The sequence below is a fragment of the Danio aesculapii genome, chromosome 14 (assembly GCF_903798145.1).
Source record: "Danio aesculapii chromosome 14, fDanAes4.1, whole genome shotgun sequence".
In the NCBI taxonomy this organism is placed as follows: Eukaryota; Metazoa; Chordata; class Actinopteri; order Cypriniformes; family Danionidae; genus Danio; species Danio aesculapii.
The window spans coordinates 1,411,672-1,423,881 of record NC_079448.1 but is presented as its reverse complement, the minus strand read 5'-3'; the positions used below and the strand labels follow the sequence as shown (position 1 = coordinate 1,423,881).

The 12,210-nt window shown below is 33.8% G+C and overlaps 1 protein-coding gene across 2 annotated transcripts; it reads right to left on the bottom strand.

Annotated features, from left to right (window-relative positions):
* On the bottom strand, nt 1-11,979 carry tcof1 (treacle ribosome biogenesis factor 1). 2 transcript variants are annotated; one of them, XM_056472831.1, is made up of 9 exons: nt 11,753-11,979; nt 9,426-9,481; nt 9,304-9,335; nt 8,272-8,355; nt 7,758-7,810; nt 7,149-7,320; nt 4,657-5,919; nt 2,916-3,007; nt 1-517 (listed from the first exon to the last, which is right to left on the bottom strand). In XM_056472831.1, exons 1-9 carry the CDS (start codon nt 11,867-11,869, stop codon nt 452-454), a joined length of 1,935 nt encoding a protein of 644 aa, XP_056328806.1. In that variant the 5' UTR covers nt 11,870-11,979; the 3' UTR covers nt 1-451. The 2 variants fall into 2 exon arrangements, with proteins under 2 accessions (XP_056328806.1, XP_056328807.1); XM_056472832.1 differs by lacking the exon at nt 8,272-8,355.
* Nucleotides 11,980-12,210: the final 231 nt, after the last annotated feature.

Here is a 12,210-nt window from a genome sequence, read left to right as displayed (position 1 = left end):
TATAAATAATCTCATTTGTATTTTAAATCACTAGAAAAAGACTTAAACTATGACATTGTTTCTTAATGATCACACATTGAACACAGAACGACTGAATTCAGTGCATTAAGCAATCATACATTATTTCCTTTTTACATTTTCCTACAATGATTTTTTTCATGGCTTTCATGTTTTGTTTTCATAAAAAGGTTTAAAAGAATAAAAAAAGGCATAAAATCCTTCTTAATTTCAGAAAGTCCAGTTATAAAAATAGAAAAAACCAAACAAAACATGATTTCTCTTAAAATCCAGCTCTTCATAAAAAATATAAAACATACAAACGCTGACTTACAAGCATATGAACACACATGATCCAGACAGTGTGGACAGAGCATGCATTCATGTTAAGTCACTATTATTATGATTATTTCATCAGTTTTTCCTCAGCGAGAAATAAAGTCTACTCCATCTGTTATGTGCTGTTGAGTCCATGAGCTTTATCAATACTGAGCTGCTTCTCCTTGGATGACTTCTTTTTCTGGACAATAAAAGAGCAATAAAAGTCATTTAATCACAGAACAATCTCAATGAATTCTTAAATAAATAAATAAATAAATAAAATAAATGATCAGTGCAATTGCATAAAAAATACAGAAAAGGTGGACTGGTAGGGTGAAATATTTAGTATGTTTAGACTACATTAAAAAAAAGTTTGTGTTTTCACTCTGATCAGATTTGATGCATCAACACATTTACAGATCCTATTCATTTTATGTCCAAACGGAGCAAAAATGTGTCATTTGGAAATTCTGAAACGTATAAATCATTAAGATCTTCATAACAGTACATATTAAACTACTTGCATAAAATAATATAAATATCACTAGGGATGCTCTGATAATCACATTTGATGACTCGATCGATACTCGCTGAGCTGGCCGATCTCATGAACCGATGGCGAGTGTTTGTGTTAGTTGGAGATGTGCAAAATATTTGAATGACCTTGCCTTTTTAGAGCTAAACGTTCTGTGTTTTTGACAATATTGCAAGTTCACTAAAGCCTGGCTGCAAGTATTACATACATTAAAAAAATAATAATAATTATATATATATATATATATATATATATATATATATATATATATATATATATATATATATATATATATATATATATGATATTTTAAACATGAATATTTAATAATATAACTTATAATTTTCTTATTGCAATAAACAGTAGTTTATAGACCTACTTCTTGTTGTAAAGAAGTAATACATTTATAGGTGTGCATTTTAACTTCTTATGCATCAAATATTCGCTCGAAACCTTTTCTTGATTGAGACGTTATTTTCAAATTGCATTGTTGGTCATTTTTCTTACCAATTGTATTTACATGTTTACACCTAAATGCTTATTAGAGACGTGTTTAAGAGATTATATGCAGCATCCTTAATTTCTTTTCTTAGGTAAGGAGAGATCTCCACAAGTATTCTAAAGCTTAAAGCATTAGAATCTGTACTCCGTATCAGCCGATCACCTTGACAAGGAATCAGTACTCGGTATCGGCTCGAAAATCCTGATCGGAGCATCCCTAAACATCACAAGTCTCTGTATAACTCCAGTAATTTCTAATCTTAATTATATTACGATGCTTAATTAGCCTGAGAAGATCATTCACTGCTGAGGAACAGAGAAAGTAAAGGATCTGGAAATAACCCTTCCTCAACTCTAATATTTTTGTTTCTAAATTGTATAATCTTTCTAGAACATTATGCATGGATAATTAAGTAAGCTTTACATGTTTCACAATAAAATGTATGTGACTTTGTTTTTTTTTTCTTCAAAGTTAAAGTCCCCTTTTCCCCCCTTTATTTCAGAACCAACCAAAAATGATGTCAAAGATTAAGACCCATATACACAAGACATACTGAAAATACTACCACGAAATGTACATAATAATAAAAGTACAAACTAAAACTACTACTACTAAATTTACATTATATATATAATTATAATATAATTATACAATATTTTTACAATATATAACTATTAAAGCTAGACCACAACTTGCTGATTTAGGTGAAAATATAAAAAATAATGGGCATCAGTCCTAAATTAAGGACTACTAAACTTCAAAACTTGTATTTCATGAAGCATTTTAGTGTTAAAATTATTCCTAAAATTAAATTGACCATTTTAATATATTTTTCAAAACGTATTTAAAAAATATTTGACCAAAATGTGTTTTTAAATAAGTTATCACCTTATGGAGGCATTCAAATAGTGTCAGAAATATGCTGTCAAATATATTTAATTTATTAAAAATAAACAGACAATAAATATTGTTTGGAAAATATATTTCTTGTCTATTTTTTCAAATATGTTGTCAAATATATTTAATTAATAAAAAAAAACAATCAAATAAGTAAAAAATTATTTTAGCAAATATATGTTCTATTGGCCATTATTATATATTATTCAAAACATTTAAAAAATATTTGCTTAAATATATTCTAATAAAATACATCAACTTTAAACATTAAAAGCAAGCAACACTTTTTAAGAAATGCAACTCTGTATTTTAAAATCTTCATAATATTATTCTCTACAAAGTATCCTTGAATAAATCTGACAGACTCCTCCCCCTCCCCATCAGCCAATCACTCTGTGCATAGTTAATAAGCATGACGACATCATCAAAAGCGTCATGCTCAACCCCGCTCTCACCTTCAGCTTCAGACTTTTCTCTATTGCTTAGTAACGGTTTGTCTAAGCAGATTTGTGAATAGGTTTTCTAAATCTACATTATATTTTTATATTTAGGGGAACTCCTCTAACAATATGATCAAATGTTTTGTGAATACGAGCACTGTTCTGTACATGAGCAGATCCATTTCTCCAAGTGTATTTGTGAACGTTAACAGTAGAACAATACCTTTTTGGGAATCTGCACCTCCTCAGGTGGAGCAGATACAGGAGATACATCATCTTCCTCTGCTGCTTCTCTCTCCTTCTCTTTCTTCTTCTCTGTGTATTAGTTCAGTATTATTATTTCAGCAAGCGAGCCACAATGCGATGAAATTAAAGGAACACTCCACTTTTCAATAATAGGCTAGAGTTAAACGGTGGAGTTTCACCATTGTTGAATCCATTCAGCTGATTTCTGGGCCTGGCGGAAGCACTTTCAGCTTAGCTTAGCATAGGTCATTGAATCAGATTAGACCGTTAGCATCTCATTAAAAACACGGCAGCAAAAATGGTACAGCAGCAAAGTTCTTGATTATTACGGAAGAATGAGAGTTTAGTTTCTTGAATAACTTTGCATTTTTCGTCAGTCTTTGTACACAATATAACTACACAAGAGTCAAACTTTAAGTGGAATACTCTTTAGTCAATTTTGAGGGAGAAGCTAATGGTCTAATCCAATTCAATGATCTATGCTAAGCTAAGCTAAAAGTGCTCCTGCCAGATTTGGAGATTGGCTGAACAGATAAAAAGATAAAACTCACCCATTTACCTCTAAAGGAGCTGTAAAATGAGCCTATATATACACAAAACAAACATGAGGTGTTCTTTTAAGACATAAGACAAAATAATAAGATCTTCAGTGCTTCTCACACATAAGACTTTACTTGGACGGGTCGCCCAGGTATATTAACAAGTATATTTAGTGACACAATTTTTTTATTATTATTTATTATTATCATCTTTACACTATTTTGTATCCTCCTAATATAACCACACATCTGTGATTGATTAGGTAGTGGAAAAACCCCGTTTGTTTACCCGTTTCATTCTGTGTGCGCGAGACCTGTCAACACTCCCACAGACAGTCTGACATGCACTGCAGACCCACAGACGGTCCTTTTTGGCACTTAAAAAATTAGTCGGACCAGGTTTCTAAATTTCCTAAAATGTCCGGGATTCGGCTTTTGCTTTCTAAAGCTGTCGTTTTATTAATCATATGCGTTTTTGCATTACCTTTTTACTTAAGCCTACTTTCAATTGGCTTCGCAGCTGACTGCGCATGCACAGTCGTGAGAGAAACATTAAAGAATTCATTTTTTGATCTAAAACTTTACTATAAACTCAGAGAGGATGAAATGACTGGTCTAAACTGGCTGCAAAATATATATGCACACCATTAGTAATGGTTAATCAGTGCATTTGCCTTATTTAAATAATCTAAAAAACCTTTTAATCTTGTAATTATGATCATTTTTAGAGATATTGTCTGTTTTTATTCCTTTTGTCAGTCATTTATTTCTCATTTGCTGTTTATTTTAATAATCTGATGATGTCATTAGGCTATAATACATAGGCTAATATATATACACATATCTAAAATGCTCTGGCATTGGAGTTTGCTTTGAACTTGAGAGAGAAGCAGATTTGACCTGTCAGTGTGTGCACATGGCTCCTGAATAGTATAAAACTAAGAGAAATAGTGGATTTCTTTTTTTATTTCAACAGCTTTTAAAACTTTAACGCACTGAAAATAAACGCTGTATAACAGTGTGGTAATAAATGAAATTATTGTTAAAAATTTAATTAGGTTTTGTTTGTCGCATTAAAGTTAACTATTTATGTGATTTGCGTAATTGGTGTGTTTCAATCCGGCTACCACCGCAAGAATCTTTCAAACCTGTGGGAAGCACTGATCTTTAATTACTCACTTTTTTTCTTCTGGTTCACTTCTACAGGAACAGATGCTGCTTCTTTTTCTTCTTCTGGTGTCTGAACAGCAGGCTCTGCATCCTCATCCTCCTTGATTTTCTTTTTCTTCTTCTTCTTCTTCTTGGGCTCTGCCACCTCCTCTTCCTCCTCCTCTGCGGCTTCTTCTTCTTCTATTTTGTGTTTTTTCTTGTTTAGAGTTTTGTCCTGATTTCCATCTGGAGATATCTCATTCTGGATCTCCACACCATCAGCAGCCGTCTTGTTTTTTTTCTTCTTCTTCTTCTTCAAGGAGCTGTTTGTAGAGTGCGACTGCAGCACATCTGCATCTGTTTTTGTCTTTTTAACCGGTGTTTCCAGCTCTCCGGGATCTTCAGTGCTTTTCACTTTCTTGGCTTTAGCTTTTTTAGATGGCGTTTCAGATTGGACTGCTTCTTCAAGCTCTTTATTGGCCATAAGTTCATCTGTTTTACATGAGGAATCTGTGTTAACTGATTCAGATTCAGTCCCAGAAGAAACATCAGTTTTCTTGGCTTTAATCTTTCCGCAGAGCGTCTCATCAACATTTTTAGACTTCTTGCTTTTCTTCACTTTCCTTGTAAGCGTCTGTGATTGGTCAGCGTTGATCGTAATGTTAGTTTCTTCACTGAGTGTTTCACTAGAACTGTTCGTCATCTCTTTAATATCTGAGGGAGTTTCAGGATCTCCAGATTCAGACTGGCTTTTCTTCTTTCTTTGTTTTTTAGATGTCGTCTCGACTGTGTTCGGTGTTTCTGATGTACCATTTTCTGTCCAAGCTATTTTAGGCCTCTCACACTGCTCTGAAACACTATCAGATAATTTAAAATGAACTTTTTTTGGACTCTTAATTACTTCTGAATCTGGTCCCCCAGATCTATTCGCTTTATTTTGTACTTCTGAACGTGCAGTACTTCCTTTTGTTGTCTCCACCACATCAATACCTGATACACTACTATTAATCTTTTTTCCAGTCTTTTTGGGTGGCGTTTTAACTTCAGAAATGACTGCAGCATCTTTGCTTTTAGACTTGTCTGGTTGAGGTGTGGATGCTGCAGGAACGTCCTCGGGTTTGGCGGTGTTGTTGTTTTTTACTGGTGTATTTGACTTTCCCTTATTGGCTGGTTTTGCGTCTTTTTTGGCTTTTGCTGGCTGTCTCGGCTTTCTCTTTGCTGTAGGTTTCCCAGTCGATGTGACAACAGATTCATCCAATACTGAGAGAACGTCCATCTTTGCTCTATCAGCATCTGGTGATGACAGATAAGCTTTAATAATCATATCATGTGTGATTAAAAACATGTAAAGAATGAATTATGTCAAAAAAAAAGGGAAATACACATGCACACACTACAAAAAACATTTTCTTAGCCATAGTTTTTGTCTTGTTTCTACTCCAAATATCTAAAAATTCTCAAATTAAGAAGCATTTTCAAGACAAGCACGAAAGATAGTCATGTTTTATGAAATACTGAGTCAAAATTAAGTGAGTTTTCCTTAAAAACAAGCTATATCATCTGCCAATGCAGTAAGGAATATAATCTTGTTTTTCCTTTTGATGTAGGATTACTTTACTCATCCCATTGTCAGATTATTTTGCTTGTTTTAAGGAAAAACTCAATTAATTTTGCCCTATTATGTCGTAAAACAAACAAAAACATAGTTTGCTTGTCTAAAAAATGCTTCTTGATTATATTTTTGGGTGAACTGTCTCTTTAATATGAAGTATAAATTAGGGATGCTCCCATCGATCAGCCGGACATTGGTATCGGCCGATAATCACATTCGATGACTCTATCTGAACTCGTCAATCTGACCGATCTCATGAACCAATCACAAGTGTTCGTTTACAAGTTTACACACAGAGGAAGACACATGTGCTCATCAGCAGTGCTACAATACATGCATAATGCGTGGAGGTGTGAGTGATCACTGTACTCGCGTCACAGCAGCTAAAATACACAGTTTATTCTATCTATCGGCGTGACTCGCGTGAGTGATGGTCTATTTGTTGCAAGTGAAACCATTGAATGTCCAGTGTTTAGAGCTGCTGTGACGCGAGAAGAGTGATCACCGCTATCTAGTGTCTCATCCAGCTCATATGGCCACTCCTGGAAGCTCCTCAATTCTCCCGCATAGACATCTTCATAGTGGCAACCACCGTGACACCCGGCAATTAGATAAAATACCCTGGAAATCTTGACGATGGAAGTGAATGAGCAAGAGAAGAGATCGCGAGAGGCACAGTGATGTACTAAGCTTTATATTTGTTAGGGTAAATGAATAGTGGAGTAAAGAAAATCCCTGCTCTGTCATCGAGCTGCGATCATAGAGCTGCTACCAAGAGTTGGAGATGAGCAAATATTTTAATGGCCTTGGGGGGAAAATATTAAGGAGAACTAATAATTCTGACATCAACTGTAAATGTATGACAGTATGCACTCTATATTCTGTTGTGTATTTCTACAGATAGTCTCACCTGATAACTGAGAAGCCACTTTCCTCCATTTCTCCAGATCTAAACTGGTGTCTGAGTCTGAATCATTCCCTGGAGTGGCAGAGACCGATCCAGACGCAGAAACATCTTCACAGGTCAACACTTTTGTTTTCCTCGGCTCTTTCTTTTTCTTGCTTTCTTTTGTCTTCTCTTTCTGTACAAGAGAATCAGGCCATTTGACTTTAATTAAAACACTGCACTGCAAAACATGTTTCTTACTCAGATTTGTTTTCTTGTTTCTAGTCCAAATATCTAACGATTCTTAAATCAAGAAGCATTTTCTAGACAAGCAAAAGATATTGTCTTGTTTTCAGAATTAATGCGTCAAAATTAAGCGAGATGTTCATTAAAACAAGTGAAATAATCTGCCAATGGGGTCAGCAAAATAATCTTGTTTTTCACTTTGACATAACATTATATTCCTTACCCCTTTGGCAGATTATTTAGCTTGTTTTCAGTAAAAATACACTTAATTTTGACTCATTATTTCTGAAAACATGTCTATATTTTTTTTGCTTGTCTAGAAAATGCTTCTTGATTTTAGATATTTGGATGTAAGAAAATAATTTATGTGCAGACTAAATTAAATACCTGCGATTTGATTCCCGATCCTGAAGTTTTCTTGCTGCTGGCAAGTTTTTTTCCTTTACGTACACATAAACAAACAAAATAGGTTCAATTGATGGTTAAGATCATTACTAGTCAACATCTGAAGTGTATTGTATAAATATTAAATAATTTAATCTCTTAAAATCTGCATGAAATGTACAATGTTTATGTTGCTAGAGCACATTGTTAGTCTTAAAGTGAACAGTTAATCTGGTTTATTTTGGTATTCTTTAATCAAAATCTGACCAGAGTTTTATTTCAGTGCGATGATGCATTTCCAACTAAAACTGAATATTGAGTAGGGGGCAGAGTTTTATTGTTGTACTCCGCCTCATTTCTCATCAGTTGCTGTGATGCGCTCAAAACCTGCCGGAACTACTTTAGCTGTGCATTTATCTGACAATAAGCTAACACTTTAGAATGCTGATCAGCCAATCAGAATCAAGCATTCAACAGCGCCTCATTATAAGTGAATGTGATTTGGCTGCTTGTGTACCAGCAGAGGGAGACGCGATCTTAGATTTGGCTCCTGTTCCAGTCTTTCTCTTCACTGGACTCTTCAGCTCAGGAGTCTGAACACCTGCGGATTCACAGATTGAGGTTTTATTTCATATTATGCCAGTTCTTATATTGAAAGTTAAAGACAAAATTATTATTAATTTTATTGATTGAGTGATGTTTAACAAAGCAAGGAAATTTTCACAAGATTTCATTTTTTTTATATTCCTTACCCCTTTGGCAGATTATTTTGGCCTGTTTTCAGTAAAAATACACTTAATTTTGACTCATTATTTCTAAAAACAAGACTATATTTTGCTTGTCTAGAAAATGCTTCTTGATTTTAGATATTTGGACATAAGAAAAATATTAAGATATTTTGGCAGAAAATAATTTTAACTATAATAATAATAATAATAATAATAGTCTTATTTCTTTTATTTTGGCTGGGAAAGTATTTAATATAATTTTCAAGGTAAGTATTATTGCCCCCTTAACAAATTCTTATTTTTTTCAAATGGCTACAGAGCAAACCACTGTTCTCCAATAACTTGCCATAACTAGTAAAAATTAAATATCTAGTAAAATATTATGTACTGTACAGTTTTCAGAATTTAGTTATTAAAGCTATTGTGTTTAAAAATGTATTGAAAACATATTCTCTCTGCTAAAAAAAGCACCTGAATGAAAAAATTGTTAATTATTAGGCTAACAAATGAGTTTTCTGTCAAAACAGGCAGTACATTTTCATCTACAGTACTTACAGCTGCATGATATTGGGCAAAAAACTGACATTGCAATATTATTTTATATATTATTTTATATATATATATATACACACACAGGTATCAATTCATAATTACACAAATTCATTTTACAAATATTTAAATACAATTACTCTTTGTTAAAGCTACAAACGTTATAATTTCTAGTGTCAGAATGCTCTTGAAATACTCACACCATCACAGGCCTTAAAAACACATGCAGATGATAAACAATAACAAGTGTATTCTCATATACACACACATACCAGAAGGCACCGGAGGAGCGTCATCATCTGAGCTAAATACATCAGGAAAACAAATATGATAAATTAATATGAAAGCGTTTTAACTAATGATAATACATGAGACTAAATATGCATGCTGTTACCTGGCCCACTTCTTAAAGATCTCAGTCAGGGAAGCCTTCACTGCATTCGTCGCAACCTGCAGTTAATGCAAATCCCAATGAATGTGGATTAATGAACATTACATTTACAAACATGACTTTATAGACAAAGAAATCATAGTAAATGCAGGTTATTTGGCTACTTTCTCATTTCAGATATGGATGAAATAATGTTGCATGGTCATTCATTGCAACACACTTCCTTCAAAATTAAAACTTTATTTTCTGAGCTCTACTTTCCAAAATATGTCAAAGAATGAGTGGTTGTGCTTAATTAGCTTCCATGAAAAATAACCAGAATGTTTTAGATGACAAATGAGTATAACCTAGTGGTTAATTGACAAAATATAAAGATTTGAAATGACTATTGATTATGATTTTAGAGCCAAACTGAGATCCTGAATTGTGTCCCTCCAGGATTTTGCAGTACAGGAGTCTTAAAAAAACATTTTTAGATAAAAAAAACATGGTGTTATAGCAAATAATGACACAAGTTCTGAGAAAAGCCATCCCAAAATCCTGGAGGGACTATTAAATTGACTTTTAACATGTCATCAACCCTTGCTCTAAATATGAATAAATAAATATCTAAATATAAAACCATTTTTGACTTATAAACTAATGTTACACTCAAAGACAGCTGTAAATCATGGGGAAAAATGTGTGACAGGCAATATTTTTGCATGCAAAAAACACATTTAGACACACTTAAGTGTATTTTTTTAAAGTGTGAAAGTGTGAAACTTAAAATGTGAAAAAATAATGCCATTTAAGCACTTTATACTGATGCAAAAAAATCACATTTCTTTGTTTACACTTATTTATTAGTACTGAGCTCTATGAAAAAAAAATAGTGTCATTAAATGCTATATAGTGCTTGTATATGTGCATTAAAAGCACTTAAAGGGCACCTATTATGCAAAAATCACTTTTATAAAGAGGTTTAAACAGTGTTGTGTGTCAGCAGTGTGTGAATATCTCCAGCTTCTAATGGTAAACATGAATTAATTGTATTTATTATAATCAGACTTGATCAAATCAGTCTGCAGAAACACTTTGATTGACATTCCCCCTATTGTACGTGTCATCAGAGGCGGAGAGCAGGGTACAGATTATACATAGACAATAGGGGGAGTCGAGATTCAATTACATCTAATTTATTAATTAAACTTATTACGTTTTCAGTGTTTGGGGATATTGAGTGGTTCTCAATGACATTTGTGATATTAAATAAACAATCACTTTCCTGCACCGATTAATGCATGAGCATGAAATACTGCACATATTTTTTATTTTACTGTTTAACTTCCATGTGCGAGCCGGTGTATGATAAAATACAAACTCTGCATCTAGATTTACAGACACCTACAAACGCCTTTTATAATTAAACATGTTTTGTGAACACTTACGCTGTCTGTTGGTGCTCTAGATTTGCCGCTGAATTAATATTTTTGGCGCAAACATGCACTTACAATGGTATGAACCATTATAGGGGTGGTCAAATGTGTATTGAAGTCATCTATTATTTTAATTAGTAATATTATTTAAGATACAGATCAGAGCAAACTATTTCTTAACTATTAAAGGGCAGACCCCACCCCCTATTCATCTTGTTTTGATGTCCTTTGGGGGAGGGAAGGGGGTGTCAAGCGATAATTAGGGGGTCAAACCCCCCTCTAAATTGCACCCTGGGGGAAATCCCTGCCCATTAGTGCCCATCTCTCCCTCATTAGCATAGAATGGTAGTCTTATTTTTGAATCTGCCACTATGCTGACTCACAGGCATTTCTAGCTCCGCCCTCTTCTGCAAAACAGCACAATTTCATTTGCATTTAAAGCGACAGTCATCAAAACGCCACAATTAGCATCAAAGCTTAAAAGGGTCAGTTTCAGAGAGTTAGAGAACATTATCTGTGTGCTATTTCCAGATTAAACTTCACTACAAACACTCTGAAGACATCAGAGACGCATTTTAGCTCAAAAAAGGGGGCAGAATAGATCTTCTTTAATGTCAGCACACACAGAACAAAGTTAATTTGCATGCACTACATATTTTAAATAATAATCAGGATTTCTCTCACATAAGTGACGCATGCACAGTTATAAATGTCAGGAATAAAGCTTTAACTCTTTGCATTAGTGCTGCTGTACATAATGACTGACAGTGATTACAGTGTAAACACTGTAAATCCGGCTAATGTAATGGTTTAAAGGCTTTATTCTGACCTATATTGTACACAACGCGTACAAAACATAATCATAATCAAATTATAACACACAATCATACACATGCACGAGCACACACACACCTCGGGCGCGTGTTTTCTTAGCGACCTCGCTGCTTTCTTGTATCCGTTGTCCTTTAAGTGATGATATATTAAATTAATGAGCTCGTTTTGCGAGGCGTCTGTAATATTTGAGCTCATGTTTGTGATGGTGAGGAATTAAAAACGACCACGCTTCGTAAACGTAAAACTTTGCAACATGTTTCTGTTTCCGCTACTCTCCCTCAGCAGCGACATGCGCATTCCTGCACTCTGACCCATGACCTCTCCCCTGCCCCGCTGCATGCTGGGAAATGTAGTCTTTCCGAATGTTGACGGTTTTCGTAGGATGTTAGAGAGTTTAAAACTAATACATACAACCTACACGTCTCGTTGTTAACTAAAGCCATTAAAAAATAATTAAAATAAATGTTAACTAATATTGGATATCTAATTTTATGACCAGGTATAGCATTCTGAGAAATTATCCAACAACAAGTCGT

Coding starts and splice junctions, on each gene's coding strand:
- tcof1 (XM_056472831.1), bottom strand. CDS start 11,869: ATGAGCTCAAATATTACAGACGCCTCGCAAAACGAGCTCATTAATTTA. Junction 8,356..9,303: donor CGCTCCTCCGGTGCCTTCTG/GTATGTGTGTGT, acceptor GTGAATCCGCAG/GTGTTCAGACTCCTGAGCTG. Junction 5,920..7,148: donor AGTGGCTTCTCAGTTATCAG/GTGAGACTATCT, acceptor TGTCATCACCAG/ATGCTGATAGAGCAAAGATG.